This window comes from Rhea pennata, chromosome 8, assembly GCF_028389875.1.
Source record: "Rhea pennata isolate bPtePen1 chromosome 8, bPtePen1.pri, whole genome shotgun sequence".
Taxonomy (NCBI): Eukaryota; Metazoa; Chordata; class Aves; order Rheiformes; family Rheidae; genus Rhea; species Rhea pennata.
This window is the reverse complement of record NC_084670.1, coordinates 17220931-17242382: the sequence shown is the minus strand read 5'-3', so window position 1 is coordinate 17242382 and position 21452 is coordinate 17220931. Positions and strand designations below refer to the sequence as shown.

The following is a 21452-nucleotide window of genomic DNA, read 5'->3' as shown; positions in this document are numbered from 1 at the left end:
TTATTGTATATTATAATCTTTTTGATTTATCTGCAAAAATGTATTTGTGTCAAAGTGTAATTTGATTTTAAGAGTCAACCATGTGATGTTAAATCTACGATGTATTCTATTTTAGCAGTTGTACTGTGCAGGATTGCTACTACCCGTCCAAGTCATCAATATGATTTCTAAACTGAGCTTGAAATACATTTTGCACGTTAAGGTGTGTTGAACTTGAGCATTTTTAACTTGTATAGTCAATATTTGTAATGTGGTAACATGCAGTTTAGTGAATTAAGTAACTTGACATCAAATGTAAGCAAAAGTTTGCGAAGCAATTTGAGTCATTAGAATATACAGCTGAGGTGGCTAATTGTCATGGGTGACATCACATGTGTCTACTATATACCTGAAATGTTAGCGTGTTTAGATAGTATATGGCTCTACTGTAAAACAGGGTAAATATTGATACAGAAATCTATATGCATGATTCTAAAGTCACTCAAAGATGGATAATAACTGCATCACTGTACAAAGTTCAGCAAAAACATGTGAAATCTTGAGATTTTTAGCAGCTTTTTCTTGTGCACATATCCAAGGTTGTCAAAATATGATAAAGAACCAGTCAAAGCATGTAATATATTAGAATATCTAGCCTTTACATTGCTAACATCATGAGAAATTTAGGATTTTCTTTTGCCTAACTTGTACTAGATATAACTATATAACATAACTAAAGTATTTCTGAAACTTAAAATGGATTATTGTGCTGTAAATGAGGAGGTTCCCAACTTAAAATTTGTCTTACACCAATATATTTAACTTGGACTCTGACTCCTACTTCCACCCTAGCCACATCTTTCTGAATAATATCGTCCAATACATGAGAGGTTTTTGTGAGTGAACAATATGGAGGTGAGGGACAATGTGTAAAAAATAAGAGCAAATTATACCCATTTAGCTCAAATAACTAGCAGCTGCTATACATCTTGACTTGTTCTGAAGAAAGTAGACTCCTGTTTCAATTGCAGGTTAAAAAAAATGCCTGTGCAGACTTGATTTTCTCTAGTTTATTAGAGCTGTCTCTCAGAACTGTCAGAAACTATCACTCAGGCCTTTAAAAATTCTGGTATGTATGTAGCAACTATTCCTCCCTACAGATTATTTTCATCCTAATTAATAGTGCTTCTGTTCTCATTATGGAACAATTTGGCCATAACTTAAAACCTATTCTTTCAGTGGAGTTAGTGTCAAACCCTCCTGGAAATGAAATAAATATTTAATGTAATTTTACTAATAAGCATTTCAGTTGTAATTATGATATTCATTACTTTTATTAAAAAATCAAATAATCTTAAAATGCCACTTCTCTACACATATAAACCTTCTAAGTGTGCTGTTACAGGTTGCAAGGAGATATAAGGTGACAGGCTTGTACAGACTTGCTTCTTAAAACTCCAGATAGTTTGCGAAATTCATAATAATTATTGAAACCATTGAGAGAAGATGGCTTTAAATACTTCTGATGCTTTGGACTACTCTTGTGTGACCCAGTTTTGTTGTTTCTTTTTTTTTTTCTTTTTGCTGATTAAAGCAGGACAGGAAAATTATTGTTGGCTACCTGCTTGTTCTGCCCCAGGCTTGTAGTGTATATGGTTCCAATGAAGCATTCTCACTTCTTTTTTTTTTTTTCCACTCTGTGGGTAAAATTAGAGAACTACTTAACTTCATGATGACTCAGTGGTGTAAGTCATATCAATATACACTCTTTCCTCTCCTTTTGTACATGTTATCATTAATGAAAATTAATATTGACAAATAGAAGTCCTAGATAAGTTCCTTAAGATAAGTAATCAGTGCCTAACACAGAAATTTACCATCTTACCAGACTGACTAGAGGATCCTCTTTGTCTGTTGGAGGAGAAGCCTTACCTAGTGTGTACCTTTTTCTAGCCCTATCAGTGAAAAAGAAGAGGTAAATGAAATGGTACGTGTGCATTGGTATAAGTCAAATTAGTGGTTGATGAGCTCTGTTCTCAATGTTTTCTTTGCATTTCTTCTAAAGTTTTTTTTTTTTCAATATAAGCAGAGTTTCTGAGGTATAGAAAAGATGTTCAGGGATTTTACTCCTAGAGGTAAGTAGATGGTTATGTAGCAAACCAAGTTAATTGGACAGCATATTGCAAAATTGGAACTTGAAAACTGTTAACTATCTCAAGATTTTAGCTTACATACTTCTGTTCGCCAGCTTCAAATGACAGGGTGCCTACAATATAAGCACATTTACCCACCCTTATTCTCTCTTCCCTTCCTCCATTTACTCCTCCCCCCCACACACAATATATTGGTCATTCACACCACCTAATACAGACTACAGCTTCACAGAGGTCTAAACTGGTGGTTGCTCAACTTCTGAAGTCTCTCCCCTTCCCTTGGGCCAGATCTTTTGCTCATCTGACCTTGCATTAAGCCATTTTAGAGTGCTAAGTTAGCAAAAACTCAGCTGTTGTATGTGTGTGGGGGGGGGGTTTCTTTTTTTCTTTTTTTCTTGTTACTGTTTTTAAAGAGCAAAAATATTTATACAGTGCCACAAGGAGAAAATTGTTTAATACCAAAAATAAAACAATCCTATGTGGGTGCCATATTTTCAGTATGCTTACAGTTACAATAATAATGCATAAATATGCTATGCATATACAGAATAAAGAAAAGTTGAATCTCTTGCTCAGTGGAGGGCTCAGGACCTTTTCTGGTCAAGTTCCGAAGCTCTCCAAGGATGAAGATTCCATAGCTGTTCCTGGTAACTTATTTCAGTGCTTAAGCACTCTCATTGTGCTTTTTTTGCCCCCTTATATTCAGTTGGAACTTCCATTGCTGCAAATAAAGCAGAGCTTAGATTCTGCTTTGGGTTTGTTCAAAGGAATTTTACTATCATACATCACCCTGATCACACTAATTTGGACAATACTGTCTTTTGACTGTTTGAGTCTTTGTTTCTAAACTTGCATTTAGAGTTAGACATCTCCTTCCATAGGATAATAAATTGTGAATGAAAGTGGTTTCTGTATAGCTAGATTTACTGATGACCTCAGTTCTGAATGATCTGTGTGTGCAGAAATGACTTTATTGCTGTTATGCATTACAGAACAGTAATTCATAATGTTCCTGGCAGTGAGGCTTTCTGACTAGTGCTCTGTTAATCTGCAGATTCTTGTTGATTTTTTTATCTCCAGGGAAGACTTGGGTGATTTTTGTCAGGTTCTCACCTTCCATACAAATATCCTAAGTTCTCTCCCTGATATAAAATAAAATACTTACCAAATTATATCTTAACTAATTCAATTTTCTAGTAAAAATAGCAATTCAAGTGGTAGCTGTAGAAGTTCAGAAAAGAGGAAAAAAAACGTACCAAAATATCTTTTCAGTGTAACTTCATTTCTCAGACAAAAGAACAAACATCAATTATTTATTTGCAGTTTGGCTATTTGGTGGGGGGGACAGTTAATTTAAATAATTTAATTTTTAAAAAATATTTTAAATAATTCTATAACAATACCCATCTGCACATACCAAGCTACTGCGGCTAATGAGAACAGCGATAGTCATGCTGCGTGACTCTTACTAACTTTTTTCTAAAGATAAAAAATAATGTGAGTTGGTATGAGGAGTGGCTTTTTTGGCAGTCTAGCTTATATAGTACCGAGAAATCAGAATTTCAATGAATTTCATAAAAATGTAAATTGATCACATTTGGAAAAATACTAGTTATTGGTAAATGTTTAGTGGGAGATTGTCTTGTAATTGAGGCAAGTGAAAATTCCAGGATTTTAGCAGTAGTGGTAAGTCATGCTTTTTTTTTCTTTTTCTCAGAGTTTAACATTATTTTTAAAACATTTGATATTATGAGAGGGAAATGCTTAGATATTGGATATTGGAGAGAATCGAGATACCCTAGGATACCTATTTGCCAGTGTGTGGCTTTATCTTAACACCCCATTTTGTTGCATGTTTTAAGACATGATGGTTACTATAAATGTGTCACCATATCGTGATCATGGGGCAATCTCTGAGAAGTGCTGTCTTTTCAGTTTTGTTTGGTTTGAACTCCCGTGTAGCTGTAAGCCCTAAAGGTTCTATAGCAGTCTCATAGCTGCAATGTAATTTTCCTTCTGTGCAGTTCTCATAAATAATTGTGATTACAGTACCTGTTTATAAATGAACCGCTGCTGGAATTTCGTCTTGCAGGAATTATTTAATTCCCTTCCTAATAACAGGTGGAATCTTAGTTTTCTTTCACCTATGTCAAGGGTCCTTGTTTTCAATTGGTGGAACAGTTATTCTTACAATACATTTTTTTTATTATTCTTTTTATATTCTATATTCTTTTTATTCTTGCATAAATAGTATTTTGTTCTATTATAATTACCTCTTTTCCTTTATCAGTCATGTTTACCTTGATGATGATGTGTTTTTCCTCCTTTCCATTCTGAAGAGTCATCTTATTTACAGCGGAGTCTGAGCTATTCCAGATTTTTAGGTACTTACAGAAAATTTTTGAGTGAAATGTAACCAATTTTCATGCTTTATAAAAGATGAGGGAAAAATTCAGACTCTGTCAAAGTAGCCTTGGAAGGCATACTGCTAGAATGTTTAAAACAAGCTAAGTTATTTTTATGGATGCAGACATGAATCAGCCTGGAAACCATAATAGGACTTATTGTAGATGTTAAAATGGACACCAGTAATAGTTTTAGAGAGTCTTGAATTCATTGCTTGTAGTTCTAAACTGACTTTGATGAGCTCTAAAACAAGTGAAGCATTATTCTAAAATGAGCTAATTTGAGTTAAGTATGGTGTAATGAATGGATTTGTCATATTTGTATGCCTGAACACCGAGTGATACATGTCATTTGTAGTAATACTTGAATATAGTAAATGCCTTCACAAAAGAAGTTTGCAGGACTTCTGCACTTCTGCTGTGGACATGATGCGATGGTTACAGAAATCGATATTAACAAGTATGCTCTTGTGGGCTTTTTAAATGATGCAAGTAAACCTGTGCTTCTAGCAAAAGACACCTTTGTTTGCAGTTATAAATGAAGCTTTTTTTTTTTTTTTTTTTTTTTTTTTTTGGGGGGTCTTTGTCTAGCCATCTAGTGAGAGACAGTATAGAGCAGCTGGTGTCCCAGCATGAATCTGAACTGAACTTTTTTGTATCAGCACGGTTGGGCTTCGATTATGGCAGAGTATGTCTCAGAATATAGACATCAATGATTGAGCTGTTTCCTTTGTGAAACTGTACTTTCAGTTTATTAGCTAGGAGTTATAAATGGAGAGTATTTTATAATTAAAGTATGTCTGGACATATTTTAGATTCCTATAGTGATCTTGCTTCCGTAGAAAGCTTGTCTGAAAGGAAGGCATATATTGTAAGAATTATTTGCAGTAATGAAAATTGAAAAATGGTCACTTTACCATTATCCTAAATATTTAGCTCTCTATACACATATATAAAAAATAATTAATTTAGTTAGAAAAATGCTTCTTATTCCTTTATATCTACTTCTTTAAACTAACTTCTTAATATAAAAATTTTAAGACTACTGTCAGTAGCATAGAACCACTATAAAAGTTGAGTGCATTAGTGAATATGCAAATATCTGAATCCAAGTTTGTTGATATAATTAAGTGTTTTTTAAAGAACAGTGAATAGAGACAAGGTAAGCAAAGTTTATAATGTCATTGTTCAGTATTTCATCTATCTTTGTTACTTTTTATTTTTTTAGGTCCAGAGGTACTTTAATTATGCAAGCTAGTATCAGAATTAGCTGTTTATTAGTGGCTTTTTAATTAAAAAGCTTTATTTGAGGTTGAACTGAGATTTAAAATACCAGATTTTAAAGATATTAAAGTGTTGCTTCATAGAAGAGTTACAGTTTCAACAATCAAAATCTAGTTTTTATCTTAAATCTAATGTTTAGTTGAAAATGTTAATGTAGTTAAGCACATTTCTGAGATGCTGTTCTGAACAGATAATGTGGAGTAATATTTTTAGTTCCACTTCCTGGGGATGTAATGATACTGATTAGTTCAGGTCTGGCAAGAAGTCATAATTTCCCAGCAAATGATTAGAGTATTTCATGTGTTCTGATCCATAGTGCTTAGGCAAATATTGAATTTGACCTGAATTCAGAAGATTGATATTCCCAAGATAGATATGTGTTCCTGGCTGTCTGTAATGCCTAGAGAGATCAGTGATGAGGTTTAAATAGAATTGCCTTATTTTGAGATCTCTGTCATATTGCATCTATTTTGCTTTTATGACTTGTCACTCCTTGTTCAGAAGTGTTAATACTTATTAAATCTCATAGTGGAAGCTTATATTTAATTACATGAATTCACAGTTCATATTTTAAGTGAAATGTGAGTTTTACTTTATTTCAGTAATTTTTTTTTCCTTGACACCAAGTCCTGACATGCTTGTGTGTTATGAAAATACTGTCTAAATGAAAATGGGAGCAGGAGTTTTAATTAGTATGTGATGGATTGGCTTAAAAATTTTTAACTCAAGTTTTTTCTGTCAACTCCTGTGTAGGCAGAGAGGTTTCACAGTTGGAAGGACATTATTTGGTATACAGTATTACCGACTGCATGTAAGATAAAAGTGTTAAATAACCTAGCTTTACAGTGTGAAGTTCTGTTTAAGAAGCAGGAACAATCTGTTGCTAATTTATAGTTAGATTCAGCAAACTATGGAATCAATTGCATTCCTATATTGCAAAAAAAAAAAAAAAATGTTAAAAGCTATATCAGTATGCAAGATTGATGGAGGTTTTGAATTTAGATAATCCAATTTTATAAAACTGAAATCTTATACTTTAAGAAAATTGAATCTGAACATCCTGCACAGCTGGCTGAAGTATCTGAGTACAAGCATGAAATATATACGAGCTCAGCCTGTATATATTACTGCAACTACGTCCTGTTCATGTGATCCATCCTCTTTCTGCAGTTTAGTAGTTAGCCCTAATGAGACATCTGAAGTCACTGCCTTATCTTTATTATGAACAGTATTTCATTGTCCAAAGTTAGGCTTAAAATGGAAGTGAAAAATTCACCTAATGAGAAGTATCCTAGTATCTTTGGGGAGGAAGAAATAAAGCTTTCTTTATTTCATAGTCCATAATTAATTTAGTCCATAATTCCCATTGCAACATACCCGGTTGCAATTTTTGAAAAACCTGAAACTTTACTCCCAACAACAGTAAATCTCAACTGTTGTTCTAGGTATTACTTTTTTAATATAATGAATGGAAATCATGTATTTTTAGTGAACAGTTGAATAAACCAGAGACTGATCTGGAATCTGTGATTCTATTTAGTATCTTAATTATCTCAGTAGTTACCATCAACACAATAGTATGTGCTCTCCTCAGAGGCAAATAGTTCAGTAGATTATGTGCCATAAGTAAACTAGTAATATATATATTTTTATTAACAATTTCTTTATATAATTACAGCTTTATGCAGGAGCTGTCCTAGAGGTATGTGGATGAAAATTGGGAAGGTTCCCTCAAGTCCAGGGTAAGTAAAGCCACTACTGTTTTTTAAAATATTAAATACTGTCACAGCTGAATGATAAAATATGTTTTTAAGCACTTTTTACAAGTAGTCATAGATTTCACACATTATACTGGAAAGGTTGCATTGACCTGAGACTGGTGGAACTGTTCTGCAATAGTTTTTATGTAAAATTATATGGCATGCTTTTGGAGCTGCTTTCTTTTCAGAGATCCTACAGATAATTGTTCTGTCAGTGGATAATAGCCATTGACTAAAGTGAATGGAATACTGTGGTGTAAAAGGAAAATCAATACCATCAGCATGTGGTAGGGGGTAGCTTCAGGAAGAAAAATCTGTGAAAATTTTCAACCTAGTACATTGTTATAAGTGGGGAAAGAACTTAGGTGATAGCAGTACTTTGATTTTTTTCAGTAATGAAGTTCCTAAGACAGTACTTAGCGTTGGTTGAACATAGGGAGAAAAGACTGATCTAGCTTTAGAAATAAAAATGCACAAAAAGCACATCTCCATCTACCATTCCCAGTGTTAATATCACCCTGTTTTGAAGGCTGCCTGATGAACAAATAAAGTTTTAGAACAGAAGGTTACAATTACCATAAATTATGCTGCCCTAGACACTCTCCTGCCACCTCTTCCCACAAACAGTTCAGTTAATAGACAGCAATACTAGGGGAAGGATATTTTCTGTTCCCTGCCATTTAAAACACCAAAACAAAAACTCATTCAAGGGCTTGCCCTACTTTAAGGGGGGAGAAGACGTTAATTTGGGGAGTGCAGGACACCATGTTATCCATGTTATATCCATGTCCATTCAAATTTAGCAAAGTTTAAAAAAAAAAAAAAAATCCTAGCTGTTGTTGCCCATTCACCCAGCTTCTTTATGGACCTGAATCTGTAAGAGCTAAGTGCTCTTTGAACCATAGATTTGAAGGAAGAAGTCAACTTGTTAGTTTGGCTCCAGGCTCTATCATGTTCTCAATGATCTTTGCATATTGGTCCTAGAAGGGAAGGGCCCTCAATTTCTGCTCTGTGCACATCACAGCACACCTTCCAAAATAGCTTAACAAGCTTAAAACTTACAGTACAAAAAGAAAAACTTGAAAATGTTACATTTTTTTCTTACTTTTCTAAATTTATTTAAAGATTTAAATTCTACTAATCATATAGCTTGCTTTTTAAAAGACTGAATGAAGTTCAGTAGCTTTTCAGTAGTTTTTGTGTTTTGACTACAAATTCTTGTTTGGTACAGTGAGAAGAAAGACAGTACTGCTTGGTACACTTAACTATCTCATTTTTCTTTTGATCACCGGTTTCTCTTGCTCAGATTTACTGCTGCTGTATCAGAACTGATTGGAAAATGATGTAAATTTTAAGACTATATTTAGAAATACAAAACAATGCATTTCTTCAGCTGGTATTTGTCTTCACATTAGTATTAATTTGAAAATACTTTTGCTTAGATTTTTTTTAAAAACTTCTTTATTCATTTTTTTTTCACTTCTACCAAAACATTATTTAATGACTCCATCTTAAAATATAACATTTGAGAACTGGTTTTGTTTCTGCTTTTCACTTGGGTATTACAGAAGTTAGGCAGCCTGAAGGTCAAGTTGCTTCTTTTGAAGCAATGTCTTTATAGGCTCCATTGAACAGTGTAGTCTGTCATTGCCGATGTCGCTTTGCAAATACTTCTTTTTGCTTCCTGCCTCACAGCTCCCACTAGGATTTTTTTCTCCTTGCAGAATATACACAAAATGGCAGCACTAAGTGTGGGACTGTGTGTGTATTAGAACTACATGGATTAGTATATGTTATTGCTGTATCTGACTTTCAGGTCTTCCTTAATACTTATATAGATTGTTTTGTCACTTAGCTTACTCCCACAAACCTGATTTGTTACAGACTAGTTCTGGATTACATTTTATGTGGCCAAAGAGTGAACAGTGTTTTTTATAATGGGATTCATAACTTAAGGATTTTAATCCTCAAATACTTTAGAATTAATAAAGGTTCATAAAAGGTGCAGATGAAGGGAGAGGACAGTTAAAAAGAACTCCGTGTGTGTGTTATTCCAGGATCAAATGCAATATTCTGTGGTAGTTACATTTTAAAAATCCCACCAAAATTACTGGTAATATTATTTTTAGCTACAAATAGTATCTGAGTACACCTGAAAGTGAGTATAAACATCTCTAAAGGAGTGTATGTATACTTCTATAAATACATTCCATAATATATATATACATATATATATATATATACACACACTGAGAAATAAGAGAATAAGTGACCAGAGAATAAAAAAATTTGGTCCTCAGCAAGATACTCTCAGTCAACTTAAATTGAAAATTGTTCTTCGTAATATCATTACAGACTGTTAAATGCTTTTGCAAATATGGCCAAGGACATCTGTTATCTTTTTCAAATATAGCTTCTCATGCTAACAATCTGGTAACAAACTACAATATGCTCAGCTATTAAATATTTTTCCTGTTATATTTCCCTTAAAAATAAATTATTCTATTATAAATGCTGTACTGCAGAATTAATTCCTATATTACATATAGTTAGAAATTGTTCTGCAAAAAAACAGGTCTTAAACATTTATCATTTAAAAGTACTGCATCAAAATAGACCATTGAAAATGTAAGCAGTAAGATTTGTAGATGAGGCAGTATCTTATTATATCAACTAACGCAGAATATTATACTGTTCTTAGCTGAGATGCATAAAGCTAACACTGCGAAATAGAATACTAAATTAACTGATCAGTCACTGACTAATCTAGCATATTTGATTTAAGTTGACTCTTCAATAATAGCTGTATTCTGTTCGTGATGAGATGAGAGGTGATGATGTCTAGTCTTCTGCATGCTTTCAGTTTAACAAAGACTGCACTAGACTGGGTTTTTCCATTGAACATTTCTTTAACATTTCTATGCTTTATTTTGTTCACCAAGGGAACAACTCACATCTCTCTCTGTGACTCTCTTAGTTAAGCAATGAACGTGCTCCCAGCAGATCTGCTACAGAAACAAGGTTCTTGATCATTGAACTTACACAGCATACAGCTACATTAGATCTCTCACTTAAGAGAGGTAGTAAGCACTATGTTGTGTTGCTCAGATTCCACAGGTGTGAGGGGGTTCTTTTAGTTACCACAAAATAATTTGTCATGAGTCTGTACTTTTATGTAAGATCACTTATTTCCTCATTAATTTATCTGTAATTCTCAAATATGGGTGAAAAGGTTAGAAAGTTATATTAGTGTTAAATCTTGCATTTTGTAGAAAAGTTACTAAAAACACTTACCAAGATACTTAGGATGTTGTAGTGATAGAAGCTGATGTTATACATACATTTTTTTATAATCTTTTCTAAGTAGATGATATACAAAGTAAATTTGATATAAACATACCAATTTGATACAAATGCACTGTCTTCAAAAAAAATATCACTCTTCTAATGCTTTGGTTTTGGTTGTTTTTCTTTCTTTCCATGGCTTTAAGCATTTGGTAAGAATAGCAATAGCATAACAAAACCTACTTTTTGTTACAATCATTTCAGGTATGGTCAAGTCCTTTTGCCCCTTTTTACTTACAAATCTGTAATATTCTGCAGTAGTGTACAAGCTCTTGTTTCTAGCAAAGTTTTGGGGTTCGCTTTCAAAATACTTTTATGTAATAATTCAGGGCCCAGTTCCATGTAGAACTTAATGTACCTCTGATTTCATCAATTTGTGCTAATAATCAGTTACACTTGCTTCCTCTGTTTAGTTCATTAACTCCTGCCAACAACCATTTACATGCAGTCTTAGATGTACGTCAGTGTTCCTCTTGTGTGTTAGGATAAGGTCACTTCAGTTATTTCCTATACTTCACTTTGTGTACCTTTAGTCTTTTTTACTTCTGAGTTTTAAAAATATGAATTGAATATGCTGAATTCAGTTATACAAAATGCAATGCTAGTTTGCTAAAATAAATTCTTACATGCTTCCTTAACTATCTGTTGTTAATAATTCTGTATATGAAACATTTACATGCATCATAAAGAGACTTCAAATATTTCTCTAAAGATAGATCTTGCTTTATACTAATTTTGAAAGATTCCTCTTACTCATGAATGACAATGAAGTAGTCCTTTCGGATGTTGCTCTCAGAACACTAATACTACTTTGACCTGATCAAATAACAATAGAATCTTTTGGTATGATACCAACAGATCGGAGGGATAGTCACCTTCATCAAAAAAAGTATGCTGCTGCTTTTCAGTGCAAGATCAGCATTTTGATACGATTTTACACACAATGTCAAGAGTTTAGAAACAGATAGTAGATTCTGTTGCCTGGAAAAGTAGCATATACTAAGAAGGCTACATCCTGTTTTTAAAAAGTGGGATGAATCTGTGTGTGCATACATAAGTTAGAAATGTCCTGAGAATACAAGTGTTACAGCAGTAAGCAATGGAATGAATTCAAACTTTAAGCACAGATTTTTAATAACAAAAAGAAGAAGAGTTTGAACAAGTGGGATTTTCCATTACTGCAAGATTTTTAATCACATTAGATTCTTGCCAGAAGACATGCTATAGCTTATCCAGAAAGCAAAAATTTGGCAGTAAAAATTTATTGCCTGCATTATGCTCAAGATTCAATTAGTTGATGATTTTTTTTGCTGTTTTTCTGGCATTAAAATCAAAATCTGAGATAAGAGAGATAGTAAGTTATTTAATATCTTCCAGGCCTTTCTGATTTGAGGCTGTTAGGATCCTTCTGATATGTGTAGAGATACACAAAGTTCAAAAAACATTTGTCTGCTTGTACAGTTGTTGTTTGAAGACTAGCGTGAAATTTTACTGCCATTGTATGTGCAGTGTTAAGAGATTCATTCAAGTGTTAAGAGATGTATTTAATTTTTTTCTTCAATATCTTACCCCAGGTTCTTTCATTTTGCATTTTTTCCAGTTACAGATCAAGCAGGAGATGTTCTAAAGAAAGATTCTAAATAATACTAATGTTGCTGAATGTAGTCATCCTTGGCAATCTGGATCATCCCATTTATATGTAACACTAGGTAGTCTATAAAAGAGTTATGCTTCGCATGTAGATCTGAAGCTTATTAGAGACAAATGTGGACAACTTACTTATTTTGAGTCAGGAGACTTTTTTTAAATGGTATATCCTGCCAGGCCTCTGCTAGAAGGCATGGAGGTGTGTGCATGTGAATCCATAGACTTGCAGTTTGGGCATGAGTGAGTCTTAGATTCCTTAGGAATCTTCCCTTAAGATTCTAGGTTTTAATTCCAACAGTCTCGTATTCATGGACTTCCTCAAAACAAAGGAACATTATCATGATAGCAGTGGGTTTTTCCTTGTGCAGTGTTCACGGGCAGAGGTTGCTCTTAGCTCTTTAAAAGCACTATGCAGTGCTAGGCATTCTCTCCCTTTGGAAGACAGTTTGGCCCAGGGTGGCCTCTGCAGTATCCACACACACCTGATCTTTCTCTCCCTTTCAGCATTCACAAGATTGCCTTGGAGAGCTGTTGGTAGGCTGTCTGGCACTTTGTAATCTCCCTCTGGCTTGTCTTTTGAGGACATGCTTTAGGGAAATCTGACCTTTTAATTGCAGGCATACATCCTGCGTGGCAATCTAGTCTACTTTGTAGATGCACTTCCGGACTGCCTTCAAATTGCAGGCACATCCTTTCGTAGTGAACATGTTTTACAAAAGCATAAAGTGAAGTGATTTTAAGATTGCGTGATAGGACAGTTGCAAAGATGGCAGTAGAATAGGTCTGATCTTAGTCTAGCATTTGATTTACTGAAACAGTGTCGTGGCACAAAGCTCAGAGTTCATGTCATAGAAGGAATCAAAGTGGAAAATTCCTTCCCCTCTCAGGCATGGATGGATTATATAAAATACCTATTTTTCTGCAGCGTATGATATCTAAAGCAGCTGCAGGGAGAGAAAAACTGGAAGATAGTTAGTGTAGTATTAAACATAAAGCTATTAATGATCATATAAAAATATGCAGGAAGCCCTTGGGATTATAGGAAGCAACAGTGTTAATATTAGAGTAGAGAGGGGAAGAGTGTTAGGGCATTGCTGAATGTGGAACATGTGCTCCACATCACATGATAGGCAAACAGCTGCATATCCCCAAATGTGCATTGTAGCTGCATCCGACTTCCTAACCCCATCAATTCTATTCAGAGGCTGTGTTCAACTTGGAGCATGATTTTGTAAAAGATCAAGTGTTTTGACAAGATACTGACATGCATTAAAAATGCACGCTATATTGGTTTCTCACTTCAGCTTACAAAATTTACAATATGGAAATTATGCTGTTTGTATAGCGAGTGTTGCTCATTGTCGCATCACAGAAATTCAAGTGACTAGTACAGAAAGTCCCTGCGATCAGCATTAGAAATAAATATACTAATAACAGAAAGTGAATTTGTTCCAGCTGTCTAGAACATTTTTCCTGAAGTTCTGTTGTGCCTCAGCTTTCAGTAGTTTTAGATATTTGACTTTGATACAAGTGTGTAATAGCTACTTTTAAAGTGACAGAATGTAATAAAACCCGTAGAAGACTTTATTCGTCTACCCTATTCTGTTCACATTTTATGCAAGCTTCTTCACTCTCCAGCAGTGCAGCCAGAGAACAGCCACTCATGAGTCTCTGTCACTCAGTTAACAAATCCTCACACCTGTTGTAAGCCTGAAGTGCTGTAACCTGAGGTAACCCCTAAAGGCCATTTCTTAATGTGTTTGGGTTACATGTTTCAGTGTTGCTTCAGAAACTGTATCTGTTTTGCTATACTGCCTTACCATTTTTCTTGAAGTTTTGCAATTAACCCACTCTACTGACTGCTTTCAACACCTTCTGTTTCATATAAAGCCTTAGAAAATCATTTCAGCTTTAGATTTGAATTGAAAAATTTGTGGAAGAATTCCCTGTGAAGTAGTCTAGCCTGCTCTGGACGTTAGAGAGAGGAAGAAAAGATAAGAAAGAGTAGTAATAATAATAATAATAATTGAAAAAAAAAAATCTTGCAACTTTTCTGCATTTACTGCCAATTACAGTAAGACAACAAGTCACAAGGACATGGGAAACACTGTTGGGAATGATTTGTCTTTTGGAGTTTAATTCTAATTTAGCTCACGTTCAGTATGTGAGCAAGTACTGATTACTTATAATGTTACTTGAAATTTCTCTTTTTGTAGAACTGTAGTCTAATGTTATAATGTACACTGTATCTATATAACAAAAGCAAGCCTCTTTCTCTTCTATAGGGGGTTTAGAACCTTAGGAGCTCATTGGGCCTTGGCATTGGCCCTTTTGTAGTGGTTCGTGCAATTTTAAGCTGGAAGAATTTATCATTTTGACTTGTAACAAGTGCCCAGTGGAGGAGAGGAGGAAATAAATGCCACTCTGTATATGTATATACACAACAAGAAAATGTTATGGTAAGCATCAGCAGTAATACAGAGATAGGTATAAAGATGTCAGGGGACACCTTTACAATTATTGAGCGAACAGCTACGTTTTGTGAGGCGATGTATGAAACTTTAGTCCTGAGTTGCATTCATCTCCATGCAGCAGCAGGATGCATCCACAATTTGGGCTAGATTCATTGTTGTCTTACCTTGAATAAGCAGCTTTAACGTGCAGGTAGGATCTCTATAGGTGTCAGTCCATACTGACAGGAATCATTCTGGGAGAGACCCTGCTGGCATACTAAAGGATTGTCCTGAGTCCACTTAATGTCACTATAGATAGTAAGTTCAGCCTTTAGAAAATAGCCTGGTCTTCATTTCTCCTTCTTGCTTTCAGGTTATTTAGAATAACTTTCAAATATTTCAGAACTCAGACATTCATTAGGCTGAACAGTGTTTGAAAGCTTATTATGCTCATGATCTGTCCTGAAATAATTCATGTTGTTGATACTCTTTTTAAAATTAGTGTTAACAAAAGACTGATGTGCTGTAGGAATACAGGGACTGTGCTGCTGTTAGTGTTTGCTGACTAGCAATTCCAGCAGAGTTGTCTGTCAGCCACCTACCTCAAACCTACCCTTCTCTCCACGTAGCTACATGAGAGGCCTCTGAGTCCATCTTAGAGCTGATTGCTGTAAGAATCTCTTTTGCAGAGAAGCTGCTATCTTCTCTTCCCTTGAGGCTCCTGAAGTCTTAAACTGTTAAGACTTGCTATGTTTCAAAATGTAGTCTTTGAGATGTCTAAGGCATTGTCTGTTTTGTTTACAAGAGTAACACCAAAATCCACAATTTCCTCCGTGCCATTTCCACCCACATTACCTCAGCTTACAAGTGGTGTGCTTGTGCTGATGGGAGGTGTTACATATTTAGTCTCCCTCACCAAGCTCATCGTAGCCAGCTTTTGGTCACTGTTACACTTCACCTGAGATTAGGTGGCTGTCAACATACAGGCCAATCTGCTAAAGACTGTCAGTTGTACATGGAGAGAGACTGATTTAGACAGTTGCACTAGTGTTTGAGGAAAACCTAAGCAGATAAGAAGCTTGTTCGGGACACTAGCAAAAACAGGCTTTTCTTTAGGTAAAATGTTCTAGTATTATTACTTTTGTTTGGATACTCAGAGTTTTACCATTAAAATGGCCTTCTACAGCACCACTGCAAACTTAAACATAAGTCTGTTTTATGCAGATAGAAAAGCACTGATTTATTTATTTATTTACCCCTCTCCCCATCCTCGTCTTGTCTCCAAACCCTAGCTTTTGTCAGGAGCGACAAGCCAAAACTTTTCAGGGGACTGCAAATCAAGGTGAGTAGTAACCTAAATGTTTCTTATTTGGGATACTAGGAAGAATAAAACTTGGTAGAAACAGTCCTTTTGTGCATTGTTCCTTATTTGCTGATTAAGTAATCTTTTAGCAGAAGGCAAATAAGCATTGCTGGTATAAATTTTTACAAGCTCCTTCTGCTGATACTTAACGTTTGGTACCAATTTATTATTATTATTTTTAATCTAACAAAAAGTATCCTGGAACCCATAAGCAATAGCAGATGGCAAAAGAATGTGAAGAATATTTCTATTCTGTTTTGATTCTGTGGATATCTCGATTATTAGAGCTTCTGTCATTGTTTCAATTCATTCTCTCCTGTTCTGTCCTCCCCTGGCTTTCTGATGTTTCCATACATTCAGTGATTTTTAATTTTTCTTTCCTTCCTCTTAGACATTCTTCACCTTGTTATGTGAATCTTCCTCCCTGCCTCTAGCCCTCAAACATCCAGCTTTGTAGAGCAGTGTATAGAGAAGTCTTTAGAAACACCATTCCATATGCTCAAAGCTGTGTAAGCTGCAGTGTCCTAAGCTCAAACAAATCTGCGGTACCCTCTTCACTTCAAAATCTAGTCTCTTAACATCCTCTGTGGACTTCCAGCATGCTTCATAGATACATATCTTTATTCTCACATCTTTGTGCTCCCATCTCTACTCACCAAATGGCACCATCTGGAGTCACTTCATAGCTGTGCATGGCTGCTATAAGTGATTTGTCTTCTCACAGCAGATTCCATCCAAAACAGACTTCATCTGTCTCATGTATTCATGTTGCCTCTATATGTGTCCTCCAGTTTCTTTCAAGAGCTTTCTCTCCTTCTGCATGTCTGGCTGTTTCATTTTTATTTTAAGCTTTGTAGCTATATTGAACTTCAAAGCAGTCTGGACTACAATTGGTACAGAACACTATCAAAAAAAATCCTCAGTGCAAATGGATCTGGTATTTACTTTACAAGGCTTTTGGAAAATTGATCAGAGATGCCACTAGCTTCATTAGGTGAAATCAACTAGGTTAACTCAGTAGGGGAAAGTAAAATACTCCTAGGGAATTCTTTCTGTAAACTTAAATGGTTTAGAGCTTTCTAATGCTGTTAAAAGCTTTTATTTGCATTATATAGTTTTGTGACTTACTGAGTATTCAGAAGCATTAAAGTATTATTTTACCAGCAAATTCAATAGGCACAGATACAACACAGTAGGCAATGATGTGAGCACATTAGAAACGGGTAGTAGAACTTTGAACTGCTAAAGTGACTAGAAATTTTTAAAAGTAAACTAAGCAAATGGTGAAAAAGCTATGTGTTAGAAGAACCAGATTTCAGAATTCAGAAATAAAATTTCAGTAACTAAAAACAGTTAAAGTAGAATACCATCTTTCAAAGACAGCCTTATGGTATTTTTCTCCACATACAAATTAGCTTGTATAGAGGACCCAGGAGAACAAGGAGATGTTTCTGACGCATACTTGTTTGACCTGTTCTTCCACCATCCTCCCTTTGACATTAAATACAAGTCAAAAGTCTGAACTGAAGCTGGTTTTTACTCATTTTATTCAATACAACTAACAATATTGTGGGGCTTAAGATAAATACTTACTGCTCTCAAACTAATGAGCTCAGATTTTTCATGGAATGAGGCCCCTTAGTCCCTAAGATTCCTTCTCTTCTCCCATCTTCATCCCATAGTACCAGGCATGAAAGCATTTACTCCAGAGCTGGAAATACTGGTCATCTGCTGCTGGTAGTATGTGTGACCTGCAGCATCTCTCTGCTCTCAGGCTCCGGTAGGGGTGACTCCCCTCTTCCTGGTTGCTGCTTTACATACAGACATGCATGCAACTCTAGCTTTGAGCACCTTCCTTTGATTTTGATAGACCTGTTTTTAGGTGGAAGACTGCATTGTTGATAACGCTGTAGAGATGAAATTTGTAAAAGCAAAACAAAATATGTCATTGAATTATCTGTTTCGTTAACTAAGCGTTACCAGGAAAAAACAAGCTTAAGTCTGTTCATATTTTGGGTTTGGGTTTTTTTTGTTTGTTTGTTTTTAAGAATTCTAAACATAAGAAAGCCTAAACTTAGATTGATTTCTCCAGAAAAGTTGTATTTTCTAAGTTTGCCCAGGATACTCTGAAGTTTTAGTGCTCTGATTCTTAAATACTCATCCTTTCTGGTGTTACTCCTTGAACTTTTTTCTGTTCTTGCTCCTGTATCTTTTAAAGTGATTTAAATGAATTTGTGAGGAAGTATTAAAATGGGGAATGCATTTTCCAGCCCAAGGAAACTGACTTTTTTCTTTCTACAGTATGTGCGTGGTTCTGACCCTGTATTAAAGCTGCTAGACGATAGCGGGAACATTGCTGAAGAACTGAGCATCCTCAAGTGGAACACAGATAGCGTGGAAGAATTTCTAAGTGAAAAATTAGAACGTCTATAAAATTGTTCTCAGTTCTTTTCCCTTTTCATGTTTTGTCATAGTAATCTTCTCAGATGAAGTTTGCCACAACTGAAAAAACATTCTGGTTTCTGTATTAATTTTAACATCTATTATGTTGTACTAAACTTCCTTTAATTAGAAGGGGAAGCTTCAGCACACATACCTGACAAGTTGACAAACAGCATAGCTCGTCTTAATAGATTTCAGCTCTTAGTGCATTTATCACTAACAAAATGCTTTGTTACAAATTTAATTATGCAATTATCAGTTTGCTATAAACTTTTTTTAAACAAACACTTAAAAATTAAGAGTTTCAAATAACTGAAATTATCACCGTGCTTTTTGTATGTATGCTGCTCTTCGTAAAAACATCAGAACCAAATGCAATGTCTCCCAAAGAAACTTGACTGCTAGTGTCCTCTTCTATTTTGTATTTGAACTATTCTTTTTATAGAAGCGTTCTTTATGAGCATCTAGTTCACAGATTTTGAAGCTGATGGAGGAACTCATGCTCTGATAATTGTGGAACATTTAGTAAGCACACTTTAGTGAAGACTGCATAGAAAACCTCTGAGGTGTATGCAAGTCAGATGTCTGGTGTGCTTTGCATTAAATGTTTTGCTTCAGAAAACATGAGACAGAAGGAAAGGTTTTTCAGGACTGTTATAAATAACTTTCAGAAGTTTATCAAATGAATTTATAAACTGTTCTTTTAAAATGCATGATTTTTTTCAGTTAAAATTTATGTCAATAAAGGGAATATAGACAGTTGGTAATGAGTCAAATCAATTATGACTTGTCAGGTTTTCTTCCTCACTGAGTGAATGAATAAATATGGTAAACAAGATTAATGTGGTTTCTTGAAGTTGGATTAGCAAGCAAATCTTTCCTTTTACTACTTCATGCTCACCAGCATTTGGTTGGATGGCTATTACAGTGTGGCCTGAGTTGCTGATTTTTTTTTCTCTTTTTATATGATTTTATACCTCTTCTTCAGTTTAAATATTTATTCCCAACTTTTAAGAACATATCAGCTTCTTCACAGATGGTAATCATAGGACTGAGACCACGCTAAGTTAATAAAAGTAGATGCCCTAACAGTGATTCCTTTTTTTTGGGGGGGGGGGGGGGGGGGAGGGGGACATTTTACAAATGGAACTTTCACTCAGCTAGGTACAAGGGCACACACAAGGCTCTTACGTTCTCCTAGTTGGTCTCTCCCCCTCCTTTTGTGTGCCTTCTGCTCCTATCTTATAAGGCATGATGCTTATTTCCCAACTGCTCTAGTGTGGGACAGCTACAGTAATGGTCACCACTGTTTTGGCAAAAGAGAAATACAAACTTTACACAGAAAGCAACTGTCTTTGCAGCTTGTACTAATTTACCAGTCTAGAGTGGATGTTTTTCCAGGACACGGAATACACTAGTCAGCATAGGAGTTATAAACAAAACATGTGGCATGACAACCCAGTATTTTGGTAGTAAAAACATGCTGCCATCCACTGGTCTTTTAATATATTGAGTATATTCCATATTCTGGCATCCTACATTTGCCTACAAGAGGATTTCAGTTTCTCTCTTGATGATTTACCATGCTGTTTTAGCAGAATAGTTTCATCCTTCCTTCTAGTCTCAGATTTCCTCTGCTGCTCACTAGAGGGAGTGTTCACTTAATTTGTTATTTATCAAGTATTTGTCTTTGCTTTGACTTAGATGTTTCTGTGTCAGTATTTCCTATCTCCTTTCCTAACATGACCTGGTAAGTGGGTTTCTGACTTTTACTCACCCTCCCTCCTCCTTTATTTTCCTCTTCCAGTCCAGACCTGTACATCCCTGCATGCACGTCATCTTCCAACACCAATTTCTTACTCCTGCTCTTGCTAGTCATCTTTTGAAGCAAGGAAGTCATTCTTGTACCAGAAGATAACTAGCCCGTCATGGGGGAAGATGACAGGCCAAAAAACTATTCCTGCAGCATGACTGACTGGGTTTCATGCCAACAGTCCTAGCTGTCTTCTCAGTACTTAAGTTCCTGCAGCTTCTTATCTTTTCCTGTGCTGATTTGCACCAGTTTTCCTTAAGGAGAAATTTCTCTTCCAGTTTTGCTCCTAGGATCTGCATTTGCTGATTCTTACTGCATATACTGATCTTGCTTTATAAAACAGACAATCTCTTAGCTTAAAAGTATGTACAAAGTACATACAACTCTTGCTTGTATTTCCCTATATATACTATGCTCTTAACTTACCTGGAGGTCTTCCAGGATTCTGCTATTGAGCTGTGAACCTACTTGATCTGCTAGCCTCTAGGAAAAGCTTGATTACCTATGCTTCTTGACCTGTTGTCTGCCAACCATGCTATTCACGAAGTCTCACCTCCAAATTCCATACAGTCCTTGCTTTGTTCTTTTTCACTCTGTCCTGTTGGTTGGATGATACCTCTGTCCCCAGCTCACAGATAAATGCTAGCAACATTTAGCATTCAGGGAAAAATGAGCTGGGCTCTGTACTAAGAGAGACAATTGGAGTGGGGAATCATTTCTTTTGGAAATTCTTATTTTCCATTAATCAGTGTGTTTTTCCACCCCTCCCCCCCAGTCAGCAGCTGTGAAAATTCATAGAGCTCAAAAG

The 21452-nt window shown here is 35.3% G+C and overlaps 1 protein-coding gene across 3 annotated transcripts in view; it reads left to right on the top strand.

The window, feature by feature from the left end:
* SELENOF (selenoprotein F) overlaps positions 1–21452 on the top strand; it is a 48011-nt gene that overhangs the window by 7172 nt on the left and 19387 nt on the right. For 2 of the 3 annotated variants that reach the window (XM_062580872.1, XM_062580873.1), the window contains exons 3-5: positions 7500–7563; positions 16319–16368; positions 18691–19673. In XM_062580872.1, coding sequence (XP_062436856.1) covers positions 7500–7563; positions 16319–16368; positions 18691–18822 — 246 coding nt within the window. In that variant the 3' untranslated portion in view covers positions 18823–19673. Of the gene's footprint in view, positions 1–7499; positions 7564–16318; positions 16369–18690; positions 19674–21452 lie in introns of those variants that run through there. The other variant, XM_062580874.1, reaches the window with a different exon arrangement.